This window comes from Anopheles moucheti, chromosome 3 (genome assembly GCF_943734755.1).
Source record: "Anopheles moucheti chromosome 3, idAnoMoucSN_F20_07, whole genome shotgun sequence".
NCBI classification, from domain to species: domain Eukaryota; kingdom Metazoa; phylum Arthropoda; class Insecta; order Diptera; family Culicidae; genus Anopheles; species Anopheles moucheti.
The window spans coordinates 13,802,601-13,819,959 of record NC_069141.1 but is presented as its reverse complement, the minus strand read 5'-3'; the positions used below and the strand labels follow the sequence as shown (position 1 = coordinate 13,819,959).

At 44.2% G+C, this 17,359-nt stretch overlaps 3 protein-coding genes across 4 annotated transcripts; 2 read left to right on the top strand and 1 right to left on the bottom strand.

Annotated features, from left to right (window-relative positions):
• The first annotated feature begins 374 nt into the window (after window positions 1-374).
• On the top strand, window positions 375-6,446 carry LOC128304300 (uncharacterized). The gene is made up of 5 exons (XM_053041472.1): window positions 375-497; window positions 3,814-3,957; window positions 4,093-4,188; window positions 4,290-4,390; window positions 5,018-6,446. The coding sequence occupies exons 1-5, from the start codon at window positions 435-437 to the stop codon at window positions 6,150-6,152; spliced, it is 1,539 nt and encodes a 512-aa protein (XP_052897432.1). The 5' UTR covers window positions 375-434; the 3' UTR covers window positions 6,153-6,446.
• Window positions 6,447-6,628: 182 nt separating this feature from the next.
• LOC128303180 (PRKCA-binding protein) lies at window positions 6,629-10,061 on the bottom strand. Of its 2 annotated transcripts, XM_053040046.1 has the most exons (5): window positions 9,311-9,395; window positions 8,811-9,140; window positions 8,266-8,377; window positions 7,828-8,189; window positions 6,629-7,761 (listed from the first exon to the last, which is right to left on the bottom strand). In XM_053040046.1, exons 1-5 carry the CDS (start codon window positions 9,385-9,387, stop codon window positions 6,834-6,836), a joined length of 1,809 nt encoding a protein of 602 aa, XP_052896006.1. In that variant the 5' UTR covers window positions 9,388-9,395; the 3' UTR covers window positions 6,629-6,833. The 2 variants fall into 2 exon arrangements, with proteins under 2 accessions (XP_052896006.1, XP_052896007.1); XM_053040047.1 differs by lacking the exons at window positions 8,811-9,140; window positions 9,311-9,395 and adding an exon at window positions 9,951-10,061.
• Window positions 10,062-10,834: 773 nt separating this feature from the next.
• LOC128300466 (WASH complex subunit 2) lies at window positions 10,835-17,323 on the top strand. Its single transcript, XM_053036531.1, has 4 exons — window positions 10,835-10,855; window positions 11,496-11,588; window positions 11,672-16,187; window positions 16,256-17,323. Exons 1-4 carry the CDS (start codon window positions 10,835-10,837, stop codon window positions 16,399-16,401), a joined length of 4,776 nt encoding a protein of 1,591 aa, XP_052892491.1. The 3' UTR covers window positions 16,402-17,323.
• Window positions 17,324-17,359: the final 36 nt, after the last annotated feature.

The following is a 17,359-nucleotide window of genomic DNA, read 5'->3' as shown; positions in this document are numbered from 1 at the left end:
ATCGCCGGTTTCCTGTTATTCTGCGCATTAAGCTCGATTCGTTAGCCATTTTCTGTAGGGATTCCACCATTTAGCACATTTTTAATTTCCCGTCTTCTCTTACTTACTCTATATCACCCATTCGTGTCTTCACAGGTCGTAAATTGGTTACGGGAACGCCAACCAACACCATCTTCGAGGCAATCGTTTCAAGCAACGTTATTTGATTCGGGACACAATATTTACGGCCCAGCATGGTAAACGATCGTCTGACACGGATTGGTTGTTTGGTGGCAGTGAGCGCGATGGGTAGGGTGTAGATCAACCAACGTACTCATGGTGCAACAGAAGTGATTGACGGGGTCAACAATTGAAGTGATATTTAAATGTCAAACTGCACGTCAGACTGAGCCGAACGCTATCAAACCCGAAACCAACGAACGGAAACTGCAACTATGGGATACTTTTCCAAACGAAACATATTCATCTACTGCTGCATATCGGCCTGCTTATCATTGGTAAGTCACTGTTTGCTTATATTGTTTTATTTCTTGATGAGTTTTCCATTCTTTTCAAGCGAGGGGTAAACTGTGTACTGGGACCACTGGAATCATTCTCATTTTCTGGGTCTTACTCCAGAAAGATTTCTTCTTCCAAAAGTTTAAAAGAGGAGGAAAATTTCGACTTCTTCCTGTACATATTCCAGCTTAACTCGAAAAGAATTAAGCAATGGTTCGTGCTTTATCATCTCATCCCATCTCAAAATTCCAAAAAGCATCATCTCAGCTATTAGTATTAGTAAAAGTCTAATCGAAATTAAATGCTCAATATGTGTTCCGTTTGGTGGATAAGTTTAAGCATTATCTAATCACACTACTTAGCATTAATCGTACCGAAACGTATCTGCACCTGCAATAAAGTCCAATCTTTATCGTCGCCTGTTTCGGTGATTATTCGTCTGTGAACTTAATTCATCATCAGCTTGAAAGGGTGAGGTGCAAAACGCATGACGATGCTCACGGGGTACTTCGAACCTGCCCGTCCAATTAAGTCGTCATCGTTGCGGACACTCAACGCGGCCACCGGTCAAAGCGCGGGTTCACTGACCGTGGAATGTGCGGGATCTTATAACAAAAGTCTACCACCCACACGGACTTGGCACGGGTGCAAGCTTTTCGCGTGATTCGAAGTTAGTTTAAAGCTCCCACAAACGGTTTCGTAAGGAACTCCCTTTGTGGTTTTGCGCGGGAACGATATTAAACTGTTCGCGCGAGTTCTGGTTCTTATGCGCGGGTCTGCCCCATGTTGTAAGCTTCATTCTTAATGGTGTACATTAGCTATGCGTGTTTGTTAACTGCTCCATTGTTCTGGCGGAAAGAGAAAGGTGGCCATTTTCTTACGGTTTTCCAAAAGTATCGTATCGTGACGGAAGTACCAGCTTGTGGTTGGCAACGTTGGAAGCTGAAATGTTATTCGTTTGACTATGTTTTGGCTACGATTAACTTCCTTTTTTTTTTTTTGGTGTTCCCCAAACGTAGCGGCACAATGCCATCATCCGTATGGGCGATGATGATTCACTGAACCGGTGTAAAACCGTCAAAAATTTCACTTCTGACCGAAATGCTCGCCTTCACCGTAACTAAGCCCACATCTGGTGGCCCCGCTCAACCCTTACCAGCGCACGATGACGCGTACCAGAAGCGCGTGCACACCGTGATGTGCCCACATGTGCGAATGTGGCCCCTTTTTCCTTCGCGTAAATATACGCAACATCTACCCGGACTCTGCGGCTTACAGCGCGTGAGCATTCCCTCTCGGCGTCCGGGAGCTCCACTTAATTGTTGGTAGTGATTGGCCACCGCTGGCTGACCTTAATAAATGCCCAAGGTTTATGTGGCGATGAGACGTATGGGTTTCATCGCCAGTATCATCCCCTAGCCTGAGCATGCGAAGAAAATGTGTATTTGCTTCCTTCGTTTCCGCAGAGCAGATAAGGGGGACAAATTAGTGAAAGAAGCGTTCGGAGGTCGATTGTATGTTACAGTTCCGCTGCTATTCCGGTCACCGGTCACCAAACTGTATCAACGGGGGGGTATTTTCACACCGGACAGGGTCAGCCGATGACTCTCGCTGATAATGTGTACAATTGAATAGTAAATGTAGCAAAGGGCTTGATAAATTTAAATATTTAATTTAGTAGTTATAAATTAGTCAAGAAAAAAGTGCTTTTCGAGAACCTCTCTCTCTCGGTCTTAGGAATATCTAGTAAAAATTATATCAACGTACTAAATATAACAACAAACAAAGTTACAGCTTATGTCTAAAATCCTTTATAAACTATTCTCCAGAATTGCTGGATATACTGAAAAACTATTGTATGATAAATTTGAATATTTTATCAAGTTTTTTACTAGTAGTGGCAGAGAGTTTTCTTCGCATACTGTTGAATGTGTATACTTTCTCTTAAAAATACTCCAGATCAAATATTTAGATTTCCTTTGAAAAAAACTACCAATTTTCGTTTTTTAGGCTTTCGAGGGTCCTCAACCATTACTGGATCTTCGTTGAACCATGGTTGATCGTGCTATTCCAGTTCAAAATTAACGAACTGTTACTGGAACCGTACCCGTCTCCTTTGAATATCGCCGGGAAACGACCATCATTAGAGTACGCTCAAATTACCGCGACCGCAATTTCGTGCAATTTCCCTAATCATGAACGTTTTGCCTAATCATAAAGGGAAAAAAAAAAAAGGATACAGCTCACTTCAGCTCAGAGCAGAAGCTTTTTTGTCTAATTAGATATCCGCTACCGCTGCTCCGTTTGCTTAGTGCGTGGTATCGAGCAAGCAAGAAGAAATTTCCCTAATATTTAAAATGGAAATGGGTTTTGAAAGATTGCCGATCTCTTGCTGATCTTGTCGATCCGATGTTTAAGCGAGAAAAACAAATTAAAGAATCCATCTTTACTATCCATTTAACAAACCGCTACTGTTGCTAAAGGAAAAACAGCTTCACCCCATTCCATTGGTACGGGTAAGCGGGGTATATCTGCAAGCAAAAACGGACTTTATAACACTGACACGTTAATAAAGGGCGTACAGTTCAATCATTCAGCAAGAACGGCGAGTGCTTGATAGTCTATGTTTGGCTGGTCGTCAGAGAGCTCTTAAGCTTTCCGAGTTGCCAGAGCGCTTCCGAGTTTGTACGTCGAACGATCCTCGAGATATTGCAATGTTTAATTGGGACGACCTGACATCAAATGTATGTGAGACGACTAATTCTTCCTTGTAGGTCAATACCTAATATTTACATCGTCTAATACATGACGCTGTTATTGTTATGTTTTCCATTCTGATCAGTAAGTTTCCCTTTTTCATTAACCCGATGCGGTATGCGTTGTGGCGCGAAACCATGTACGAAACGTACACTAGCCATTAGCACGCTGCTTCAAGTTCAAACTCATTCGGTTAGCAATTTAACATGCAAACCACTCAAGTTCGCCGCCTCTGTTTGAGGTCAACGACGATGACCACGGCGGCAGGCATACGGACCCATACAGACAACTAGCCGGCACACCGTAGACCGAAAGTAAAATCGAACCGAAAGCAATGACTATGGGAGGGCGGTTGCAACATTGAGCCCATTACGCACGTTGCTCCATGCTCCGCGCTATTCGGCGCTAAGGGTGGCACACGGCACAGGCTACACGTCCGAACATTCCACATTCGATTTCTGCCAATGGAAATGATCATTTCCTGGCCCCTTCAACCCACATATTTTCAAGCCACCTTTTGACATTTTTTTTACCTTCTGTTTACGATTTCCTTCGCAGCTTACCTATCTGGTGGCGTTCTCTTGCGAAATCTCCTGGATATTGGAGGCCCGCGGTGACCTACCCATACCGGCCTATCTGTTGTGCGCCCAGTTCTTCATACTCTTCATCTCGTCCGCGATCTTGATCCATGGACTGTCCACGGTAGGTGTACGCATTGTTTGCAACAATTGTTTACCAATGAAAATGCAAACAAAAAAAAAACTTGTACCAGAATTCTTCACCGTTAAGCTCCCAATTTCTTACACTTTGCTTTCCCAATTTGTTTACCCACCACAGGGCATTTCGTGGGGGCTTCTCAGCTGGTCGATTATTATCGGTGTGCTGTCGGTTCCGGAACTGGCACTAGTCATGTACATGACCATACAATATTGGGTAAGTATGGGCTCCGCGGGTTGTGCTTCCGGTGGTCAGCATGATCCATTGTTTCTACACGGTTTGCTTTCAACTCTATCCTCACATTTTCTCACTTGCAGGGTCTACAATCGGCGCACGGGCTAACGGAATTAATTGGATATTTAATACGTTTAATAGTCAACTGCTTAGCACTGCTGTGCGTTATTCCGACAGCATTGAGGTAAGTTAAGGGTGGTTAAGGCATTTGTTGAACGGTTGGTTAGTGTAAATAGAAAACAAAGCAAAGGAACGTGATATGATAACGTCAGTGATATTAAAGTGGTGCGTGAGGGTGTCTCAACAATGTGCGAAGGGGCAGTGAGATGGATTGAGAATAATAATCATTCAAAACTTCCTTCAAAACTACCTTTACTCCAATGAGTTTCCATTGACTCGCGTGAGAAAAAGATAGATAAATTCAATGTCATTATCAATGCGCATAATATTGCCCTTTTCTGATTTCTCTAGCCATTTTAGTACGAAAAGTAAACGAAATGTGGATCTATATGAATCAGTTCGTTATAAGTAGCCGCCTCAATCAATTTAAAATTATGTGTCGACGTTTTAATGGTTGGTTGATCTTTGAATATTGAAGTTTAATCTATTATTTCATATTCATCCCCTAATACCCTAATTAGCACTTCTCCCTAATTACCTTATATAAGAGCAGGAGATCTTGATCGCATCACTAAAATAGCACGCTATGAACCAGTATCTTAACAGTTTAATAATTTAAATCAATTAAAATACCAACCATTACTCATCATCAAACGATCGTCTAATGCCATTGAAACTCGTTTCTTTTTAGATGGCGACAGGAGAAGAAAGTATTATCCCAGCTCGAATCACTTGCCTCCCGACTGCAGCTCACAACACCCACTCCCACCACTCCTTTCAACGCTACCACCGGCATGAACTCACTGCGTGCGAGCAAGCGGAGCACACAGGGTGCTCCGAACGGTCCTAGTCGAAGGCCTTCGACGGGTTTCGATAATCCCGGTTACGTGCCGCATGAAAACAACTCCTTGGACATCGTACAGCAGTACACGGCGTACAACAACCTGTACGGGTCACAGAGTGAATTCAACGCCAGCATATTCGGGTTATCGCCAGCGATGCCTACCGGTCCGCCGCCGCTCGTGACCGAATGCAAGAAGACCCAGTCACTGCTCGATTTGCGCTTCATCTTTCCACCAAAGTTTCTCTCGACGCACGCGACGATCAGTGAGAAGAAATCCAAAGACTTATCCCCGGCGGCTGACGAACCGGACAGTGTGCTGCACAACAATTTAAAGAACCAAATCCACAACAAGCTGCATGACGTGCCAGAGAATGGTACATTGCGCCAGGCACGGGAGAAGGACACGAATGCTTCGATCGAACACACGGGCACGATAGCGACACTGGCGAGTGACGGACCGGCAGCAGCAGTAAACGATCCGATCTACTACACGATCGAGTCGACCAAGAATAACAAAATATTGGGCCGTAACTGTGTGTCGCTCGAGAATCTGGGCAACATAACGTTCTCGGAATCGCCGCTACCCGTAAAGAAACACGACCAACCATATTACCGGTACGGACATAATCTGCTCAAAAACTACGCCATGAATCCGTGGAATGTGCTCGCCTACAATCCAGCCTACAGTGCCTATCCGGCGGCCTATTACCACTATCACCTGATGAACCCGTACCATCTTTACCAGCTCCAGCACCATGGAAACTACGGTGGAGCTGGCGGTGCGATGCCTCCCGGTGGCTACTTTGCGGGACATCCCCATGCTGGACTTCACGGTGGACCTGCGAGCTACGGCAAGAGTCACTCGCAAATAGCAAGCTACGGCTATGGCAACAACCTGTACCCGAACGGTGCCACCGACAGTCGGCAGTCGCTCGGTAATGAGTCGGACGATTTTCGAAAGTATCGCGATGTGGCACTATAGTAGCGGAAAATTGATTACCAGCTTGCGTATGAGATAGCAACTGATGGTAGTCAAACTAAGGGATCAAGCAATAGTAGGCAAGTTAGATATAATCGAAATACTCAGATGCAATAGATGGTAGGATTACGGGATAAGACATTAACGACACAAAAACTCGAACACTTCGACTGAGTTACCTCAAGTATAAATAATGAAATAGAACCTTACATAAGATGGGTTTGTAGGGTGACGTTTATTACGTTTACTTCACTGCAGTCCACGAAGACCTCGTGTAAGCTTGGGTTGTACAGCGGCTTACACCCTATTGTTTAAAGAATGTTATTTATTGTACGATAGTGTAAGTAACACATTAAACTTGAAAACGAGTAAAAACTTGTGTTCCTTTTCTTTCCTAAGTATACTTCCAGAGCTAGAAGTGAAGCATACAAAATTTTCAAATTACAATTTTCAGTATAGTTTTATTTATGGTCAGTTGGTTACAACTAATTTGTTAAAAGTTGTTTCACCTATCCAATCTCTATAAAAGGTATTTGGTTCTCATTGAGGAAAGGTAAGATTTTACAATCTTACCGGTTGCTAAAATTCCCCCAATACCTCACTGATACACAATGTTACTGATCATCTATTAGAGAAATCTCAGCTGGAAGTTTTTCCCAAAACCCTGATTGTGATAATTTCCTCCTACTTATACAACTCCGGCACGAGTAGATCATCCATGAGATTGTGACTACTGAGGGGTTTGCTTCCAACGGATAGATCAATACCCGCAAGTCCCAGTTCGTTCAGCAGATCATTCTCCGAAGGTTCCACGGTGGATCGCTTGCCGAGGTCTATGTCCTCAAACCCTCCCAACAGTTGTCCACTGTCATCCGTTCCGTTGGACCGTTCCAAATCCCCAGCTGAAATCTCTGCACTCGATTTCGGTGTTTCCAGTTGTTCGATAGCTTCTTCCCCCTGTGGTACATCCTCGTCTGTGTACTCTTCTGCCTGAAACTTAATAGCCGATTTGTACTGAAACGCACTCGCCTTCAGGTCTACCTCGATGGGGAATAGATTCGGAATGCTTTCCAATCGTTCGACCGTTTCCGACGCTAGCGTAGCTAGTCCCTCGATGAACTTGCGAAGCTGACCCGCCAGATCTCGGGCATGTTTGCACTCCAGTAGCTCGATCTTCTCCAGCACATCGCTACGTAGCTTGGCGAACTTCAACCGCGCATCCTGCCGGCAGCGTAGAATTAACCGATATTCATAGTTGCCCGTCTCCACACGATACAGTGGCTCCTGGATCGCCGCATATCCATGCTCTTCGTCATCCATCTCTTTTATCTTGAGACAGTAGGATAGATAACTGAACTTTGCGTCCGCATACCGCTTCACGGTGAGCTTTGTGTCCGGGATGGCCTTATGCAGATAGGTGCCCATATCGGCCAGTATCGGCTTTAGCGATTTGATCATCTTGATGCCGTCCTTCTCCATGTTCCGATGCAGCTCACCGAAAATGCGAAACGCTTCCGATGCACGTGGCTGTGGCTCCCGGACACTGATCGAGGCAAACATATTCCCAAACGCCTGGTACGTCTGCAACACATCAAAGTGCGCCTTCAGCATCCTGTGGGTACCATAAAACAGGTCTGTTAGAAAATGGGTACATCAGTAAAGATTTAGTCGAGCTCACCTTCTAGCGTGTTCCACCAGTCCCTTGTACATCGTTTCCGTTCGTTCCAGTTCCTGCAAACGTTTCACCAGCGAATCGTTGCAAAGGATGGCTCTGGAAAGTCCCAGTGTGTCGGCCGTGCTGCTGGACATCCGTTCCACCAAACGATGCTTCATCTTCTTCAGCACAATGTCAAGTGTTTCTCCCTGGGTCGGATCCGCGTGCAGCTTGTTGTAGTGAATCATCACCTCCTCCGTGGCCGATTGTATCATTTTCGCGACTTCCACTTTAGTTTTGCCCTTGACGGAAACGCCATTCACGCCCAGCAGCTCATCGCCACTTTGAAGAGTTCCTTCACGAGCCGCAGGTGTTCCGTCGAAAACCTTTTCAAATTGATTACATAAATAAGACATTACAAGACATATTTTATCAACGGTAGAGAAATATTGGGTAACCTACCTGGACGATGTATAAACATGGACACAGTGGTGCGCCACCTCCGATGCTTATGCCGATCAGGTTGCTGGTATCCTTTTTGATCACCACCGTACCAGAGCTGACCGTCATGCCCCTGTTTAATGCAAATTAAATCAGTTTTGATTAATTTCTTAGTGTGTTGCACAGATTTGGGGATTGACCATCTCCCATTGGAGAGTATTGGACAGGGTTCTAAAATAAATATAGCAAAATAAATCATTAAGCTTACTGTTCAAACATTCTGTTGCATAAAACACAAGCACAAAGTAGCAACTTGCGCATTCATCACACGACCGAGCTAGAATATATGTAACACTCCATTCTTAACATTGTGTCTTATATATCTACTATTTCAAGAGTTCTGATTGGAACCTCGTGGCACCTAAACGCATCCTGCAAAAGCTTCAAACTACCCCCACTACCCCAAATTTTCCACACCCCTCAAGCACATTCCCACACGCGCAAACACAACACACAACACGAACGCTAGTACAATCAAAAGCCAATACGACACACGGCACACTTACAGGCGCTCCATTTCCTGGCGCTGGCAGAGCATTATGATCTTGTTATCGTCCACGCAACCGTCCGCGTACAGTACCGGATCCGGAAGATCGTCATTCGACGCGAATGCGATCTCATCCATGCGCCTTCCGCCCGATTCCTGGTCTGGTTTTGTTGTATCATCTTTTTCATTTGCATGCTTTTTCGACTCCTTCCGCCGTTCCGTGCGAATTAGCCTAGATCCCGGCCCAGGTGAACCGATGGCAATAAGCGTTGCGTCTTGGTCATCACGATTCGTTTCGGCCTCCTCCATCGCGATCTTTTCTGCTGGACGGAATTGTTTGCTAGCCGTACTGGAAAAGGGGTTTTCCATGTGGCGCAATTGTTTTCGGCAGCAGAAAGGTAGGAAGTTAATCGCAAAACCATGAATTAAAGTATCCGAAGCCCCAACGTTGCGTACGGCATTGCTGGATGTTTGTAAAGCTTCACAGCTCTTACGCGAATGCCTTCCGCTACTACTCACTTCTCGTCCTCTTGGTCAAACGTTAACAGTGCCGTCGTCTCTTCGCACCACGGTTCGGTATCCTTGCTAGAATCCATTGTTGAGCTTTAACTACGTGGTCGCGAAATGAGACGTTTGTCGAATATAGGCACAAATTTAAGAACCAGCACTTTAAGGGAATCTTCCACGGTGCACATTGAAAAGTGGAGGGTTGGAATCAATGAAAAACACTTACACCAATGAAAATTGAAAAAACCACACTCAAATGAAATGCACACAACAATACAAACAGTACAAACATCGAACGATAAGGGCGAGCATGCGTAAAATGCGCCAAGTATACAACCATCCACCAGCTGCGTATGCAAACAAGTAGAAACATATGTTTTGGTTGCTTTCAAGATGATTTGGAGCACGTTTTCTGGACGGTGGAAGTTCCAGAAACGCTTCTGGATCGAGTGTTTTATCCAAGACACATTATTGGCCCGGCTTTCAGGACACTCACGAACGAAAAAATAACATAAACATTTATGCAAAACACATTAGGCCGAAACGGAAATGGGTAAGTAACGAAAGCAACCAAAAACCTGCTATTCACTTAAAATTCAAATCAACTGATGATATCAATCAGTGCGGGGTTCGTTTTCTCTACATAGCTTACATTTTGTCCTCCTCGTAGAAGTAGTCATAGTCGCAGTCTTGCAACATGTTGGGGGTAGATAATTATTTCCGGCACTGGTACCACTGGATGTTTGGGATATCTGAACTAACTACACAAGTGTACTTGTTGAAATCGATCGATTCCGTTGACAAAACACGCATGCACGGTACGGATCATGCGCAAAAAATTAAAAAGTAAATTGACGTTTGAATCAGAGACACACGTGATTCTTATTAGATCTGTTTGAATCATTTTTTTCAGAGAAATTGAACGCAAAATGCTGTGTTTTTTTCTAACATTTATAGATCTAGATCCAGAAAAAGCCCTGATTGCTGTATTTATGATACCTTTTCATCAGATTTTACGATACAACATCAGCTTTTGTAACGGCTTTGGTCCCATGAATTTAAAACGTCCAGAGCATTTCAACCCCACGATATAAACACGCTATCTCACACAATCGCAACAATTTGACAGCATTACAAAGTGGCAAATAAGCAACGAAAATACAAAACAGTGTAGTAACGCAAAAACCCTCGTATTTTTAGAAACAACATCAAAGTTTATGGTTTTTAGAATACGGTAGCGATACTACTTCTTGTTTTAAAATTCTCTTTCGTTGTGATTAAACCCGGAGAGGTATTCATCGTTGGAACAATTACAGTGATCTTGATGCAGACCGAACCGAAATGGGCGATGATATGCAATTGTAGGACAGGCAACCTTTCAACTGCAGCCGAAATGGTTATCTGATAGCGTTGGAGTCAATATAAAAAAGGGCCAAATATCGTGATCGTGTGTTAAACCGTGGATCAAATCGTCCGTGCTCGCTCGAATTGGATTTTCGTGTATTGCAGTTCCATTCGAAGTGGTATCCAAACAAAATGGTAAGATATATTGATCTGGTAAAAGGGAGTGGGACCTGAAGAATCGTGCCTTTTCCAGTGGTACTTTGTGTGTATACCGTCCGTGGTTGTGATAAGAAACATTGTCCGCTGTGTGTGGATTTGATCTTCCTACGCAGCATTCGCTGTGATTCACTGCAGCGTACCAAATCACGGTTGGCTTTGCGTTTGTTGGTTGACTGAGATGTTTTGTTCCTTTTTCGAACCTTTTGTGTGCATTGCAACGGGGTGGTAAATGGCCACAACGCCCGTTAACTCATTCAATCATTATCATTTAGAAACGGCCGCTCCGGCATCCCCCTACTCGACCAAATCATGTACTGATTTCGGACTGGAGTGATGACTTATTTACTACACACTCGTTGCCGTGCACTGCACGGTTAATATTGGACACCGTGAGTGGCTATTCCGTATTCCAATTGTGTCTTGGACCGTGGAGGAAATTTTTATGAAACGGTTTTCCTTCCTATCTCACACCCATTTTCGGAGTTTTGATTTACGATTCGATTTCAAGCGAAATTTGCCTCGGGAGCGTACGAAAGTTTGTGGGCAAGAAAAGAAAACCCCTACGCCTTTTTAATTGAACCAACGATAGCGATGATTTGCGCAGATTCATGATAGCCAATCGGTTTCCTTACAGGCACTCACGCCGGAAGAGCTTTGCAATCGTATTCCGAATTGGTCTCTTGAATCGGACGGCCAACTGTTGCAGTACATGGTTTCGATCGCGAAGGTAAGATCGTCGTTTTTGCACGGTGCCTGTTAGATTGTGTGGCCTAGCTAAAGTTAATTATCCGACTATTATTTCCATTTTAGAACGTCGAAGACTTGTGCACCAAAACAAGGGAAAATTTGGACAGCTTGATGCTAAATGTAAAACACTCGGAACTGGCATTAGCGAACGCAACGAATCAGTTTTCTGCAGTGGAACAGGTGAAGTTTGTTGAAAATCGCGTCGAAGAAGACGATGAAAGTTTCTACGGATTGCGGCGGCGCCGTCAGCAAGTAGATGAACCGCGCAAGGAAGCAGAACAGGAGCAAGTCGACGAACGGACACTAGACGATCTGATCCAGGTAGCAGTGGAACGATCTACAGAACGAATGTATGAATCGTACGATAAATTTCTGCTCCCACTATCGGACACTGAATCGAGCGATGGGGATTATCCGCCACCTGCTAGGCGAACGTTAATGCAAGCGTTACCAGCACCGTACGATACGGATCGACGCTTGCCGTTTGTGATTGGCACGCAAAAATGGCAAGACAGTTGGCACGTAGGATTGAACGAAGGATACGAATGCAATTCGGATCGAAAGGAGGAGTACTCTGACTCACCGAGTGAAACAGATGACGGAGGAATGTTTCCATCTCAACCGAACAGCAAGCAGCACACTCCGTCCGAATCGGAAAGTTCGATCTGGGGTACGGAAGGTCGGAAACGGGCACCTTCCCTCGATCCCAGCATCACAGGGGACGATGGATCATCCATTTACTCGTTTGCTAGTTCGTCGAAGGTTCCTCGTACGTTGCCAACCAAGCAAGTCGTGGTTGGAAGGCCGGAGAATTCCAGGCTGAAACCTCCAAGCTTATTCCCGGAAGAATCTCCTCCAGAAGATGGCCGGCCATCGAAGAGTGAACGTGGACTGTTTGATGATTCTCCGGAGGTGGATGAATCAATGCCAACACCAACACCACAGCCACGACAAACAGTGCCGGTAAATGACACGACAAAGGCCTTCTTTAAAGGCAACACTCAACCAGCTGCGCGAAAGTTAGTTAACCTGTTCGATGATGAACCACCGGAACCGTTGCAAGACCCGTCAGTGTTACCGGAACGAAAGAAAACTATCAACCTCTTTATCGAGAGTGACGATGATGAGGAGGAAGTTCGGGAAAATGTTCGCAACAATAATCGTGCACCGACGATCGACCAGAAACAACCGATAATGAAACAGGTATCAAAAAATCGAGGATCGGCACTAACGAATCCTAAACCTATGCCTGAATTAATTGATGAACTTAACAACAATTTGCGAAAACAACATGAACCTTCTGCTGGGTCAGAGCTGTCGCGAGTTGTTTCTACGGAAGGCAATCGACATCGTCCAACAGTAAATAATCAACGGCCTGAAACGAATCTATTCGACGATGAACCTCCGGTAGATACTTTCGATCAGTTGTTTAATGCGGCAAAGCCTTCCATTAAGCCAACTGTTCGACCAGTAGACACGCCAGCACCACAGGTGACCACAAGTGGATTAAGGGATAAAATAATCGTTAATCTATTCGCGGAAGATGACGAGGACGATTATGGCGGTATTGTGGTGGGTAGCAATGAAACGAAGCCGCAACCAAAATCTCCCCAACAAGGAACACAAAATATGTCTGGTCGTATAATGCTACCTAAACCGGCAGACCGGTTGCCCGTGGGAAAGAAGAAATCTATCTTTGATGAATCGGAATCTGAGGAGGATACTGAGGCTGTTTTGTTTGGAGGTTCCGGAGATGTGAAGCCGGTTGCAACAAAACCAAATGCTACACCAAAAGTGATCAAATCTATCTTCAGTGATAGCTCCGAAGCGGAAGATGACGATGATGAGGCGCTGTTTGGCAAATCCTCAAATATCTTGAAGAACAAACTAGATGCATTGAAACGAAATGTTGGTACAGCGGGAGCACATACCGAACAAATTCCCCCGATGAAGACGGAAAACAACCTTCCGAGCAAAAGTAAATCACTGTTTGATGAAGATTCCGACAGTGACCAACTTGTCCCAAATGATCAACCATTGGTCGGAAGCTTATCAAAACCAGCTGCAGTGTTGGAGCCTGTTAAAACTACGAAAAACGCTCCGAGAGTATCTTTATTTGATGATGAACCACCGTCTGACGATGAAGATGCACTGTTTGGCAAAAGTACTACAAGTAAAGCTATTCCGCAATCTCGTTTGAATCGTGTGGAAGATAAACCGAACAAAGCAGTTGTCTTAGACAAACCAAAATCGGAAGAATCTGATACTCGGAATAATGAAGTTCCACAGCAACCTGCTTCAAACGATGAACTTTTTGCCGGCGTTCAATCTCATGAAAGCGTTCCCAAACAGTCACCGGAATCGATCAAATCTCAACCCCCTCCAAAAGAAGCTGTCGTCGATCCAATTAATATACGAAGCTTGATATTGAAGAAATCCATTTTCAGTTCGGATTCGGAAAGCGAAGAGGATGATTCTATTTTCGATAGCGTACCAAAAAGTGCGGCAATTATGAAGAATACAACGACTTCACCGGAGACTAATGTAATGGTAGGCGACAAGGAAATATCCGTGGCACAGGAAGAATCGAGTCAGATGCACGATACACCATCCAACGTGGTACCATCAATTGAGATAAAAGCAAATGTTGAAGATGATACAAAAACGAATGATTGGCAAAACGAAGAAAATCCTTCACAATCCATAAAAAACTCCGTACAGGAAGAGTGTAATGACGAAGTTCAAATCGAGTCAGCCGATCCAATTCCATTCGAGGCATCGACGTCTAAGAGCGGTAACGAACTTTCCCGCGATGGTAGGACGAATAGTATTGAAGAAAAGGATGAATTGCCTCAAACCGAACCATGTGATGAAGTGCAAAACTCTACAGCAACTTTAGTAATTGCAATTCCCAGTAATAATGTTCTCGTGGATACCGATCGTAATGAAGTCTTTGTGGATGAAAGAGCAGTGAATTTGGAAAAGAATCACATCGAACCAACCGAAATTGAAGAAAAGTCACACGGAGGAGATGAATCGAGTACGGGAATGATGATAGCAAACGATATAGATTATTATCTGCACACGAATGAAACTACTAAAGACGAGAGTAGTAAACCGGCTATAGCTGGATCAGTAATTGAGCAACCACCACCAACAGCACCTCTGACGCCTCCTTCAGCAAAGTCTGAACCAAAAAGTGCCTTAACATTCAGCCCGATTGGTTTGTTCGATGACGTGCCACCACCGGATGATGGTGACGAAACGGACGATGCGACACAACATCGACAACACCCGCATAACACCGTATCCGGTGAGCCAGTGTTGCCATCGATCATGGACGATACAGCTAGCTACCCAACAGAATCACAATCGCTTAATTTCATACCGAATAGTGGAGCTGGTGGCAACCGTTCACGGTATCTCTTTGACGATGAACCACCACCGGATGAAGCAGATAACGCCAGGACAAAGTCTAATTTTGATGATCCGTCGGCCGGTCGGATGGGTAGCTCAGTTAATAAAGGCCTGTTTGATAACGTCGCTCCTGCCTCGTTACCACCGATGGTGGAGGACAGCAATCGTGTAGATTCCATCAAACCTGGCCGTCTAAAGATTAACAAATTGAACACCAAAATAACTATCAACGTTGCAGCCCTACTGCCCGGCGCAAGAAGATCGACCGGTAATGCTAGTAGTTCACCGGAGAAGGTCTTCAATGATGTGAATAATGATGCGACCACTGCTGATCATAAGAAATCGGCACAGTCCGGAGATGTGTCAACTAGTGAAAAATTAACAAGCTTAAACAAGGGCAGAGCAAGAATACCTACGAAACGCAAACCTCCTTCTCGGCATAACCTGCGCGCAGGAACAGGAAGTTCGTCCGTGCTTGATTCCCCCAGCGCAGAAGAACATATCCAAAACGATGTTAAGAAACCAACGGCAGATGATCGTATTGTCGTTGGATCGGAAGGCAAAATAGAGCACATTGAAGCCGGGCTACCGCAAACGAATTTCCCACCACAGAATCATCTATCTTCGCCGCCCAAAGTGGTACAGCAAAGCGTACAGAAGCGTAATAATGACCCATTCGTTGATCGTTTGAGTGCGAGTGTGCGAAACCCAACGAAACGATCGGTGCTACCTGATGGTACTGAAGGTGCTAAGACGGTGCCAGTCGTTTCGGTTCAGAAAACAACGGCAAAGCCATCGACCAAATCCATTTTTGACGATAGTGATAGTAACGATGAGGATAACGATGTGTTCTCCAGCAAATTACCTTCCAAGGCGGTTCCTGTAAAGAAACCAGCTCCGGTACAAGAAGCAGCGACCAAACTACAGCCAACTAATGTTGGTAGCCGAAGCATTTTCGTTTCCGATGATGAAGACGACACTGTTGCTAACGGTGAAGCTGATCTTTTTGGTACGAAAGTATCGTCCATTGCTGGCCAGCTAAAGTCTAAAGGTGTAGATGCGGTTGCGTCGCGTGCGGGACCTAAAACGGAACGGAAGGGTCTGTTCGACGATGACGATGATGGCAGTGACGATGATGATGATCTGTTCGGGAGTAAATCCAGTAAGTCACAATTATTTGTACGAACAAATTTTCACTTTATAATTATTTCGGCTTATGTTTTTCATCAGGAACTACCTCCAAAGTTAACACCCATCAGCCGCAATTGGATCAAACAAAGGCGGTAAGTAGATCCGTTCCAATCATAACTAGACCTCTTACGACCACCACTCAAACGGGTGATGATCCGTTGGCAGATTTGTTAGCCGATTCGTGAAACACGGTACATCCACGGCAGCCGGGTATGAAACGATTGAGAATTCGCTTAATTCCCGCTGTCTCCGGGGTTTCGAGTTTTTTGGTATTATTAGGTGAATATGCAATTTATAACATATAACGGCAAGAATAATTGAACAAAACAGCGCGTGTTTTTTTTTGCTATGAAGGGTGTGGTTGGAGCGGCATTAAGTATGTACTCCCACAAACCATGATCATTATTGTTAACTGCCTACCGCTTATGCTATTGTTATCTAGTCAGATAAAGGAAATTGAACTTGCATGAAGCATGTATATCCATTTATTTAGCCTCCCCTTTCAATTCTAAGTTCCGGCACCGGTGTAAGAAGGCTTTTCTCCCAAGTACATCAAATCACATTCCACATCTTCGGAGATGTCTAACATACAATTTCATCGAAACAATGCACATTAAATGTGAGGTAGCGAGTGATCGATATAAAAAAGAGGAATTTATTAGCTAAAACTGTGCATCTATTCCATTGTTTGTTGTTCAGATTTGTAGAAGTTATGTTTTGTTTCTTTATACTCCAATGTAGCATAAAATCCACCAATTCCTTTTGTTGGGATAAATAATGCACTCGGGCGCGCACAGGACGGGTGTGAGAAGTTGTTAACCAAATTTTATTGTATAAAAAAGCAAAGATATAGCAGAAGCGGAAAAGGAGTAGAAAATGAAACACAATAAGTAAAATAAATCAATTATCTAGATATATAGTAATGTTTAACAAAGATCCTTGTATAGCTTTAGAAAAATAGAATTAACTAGTGTTGGGTGAATCTGATCTGGTTTTATGAGTCTTTGAACCGAATGAAAGGCTCCAAATCGTTATTCTAAAGATTCAAGAACCATCAAAGATCGCAACATGATTGTTAAGATTCATTAATAAGCTCAACAGTGGAAGAAACACATCATGATCGAATGATCAATGAAATACACA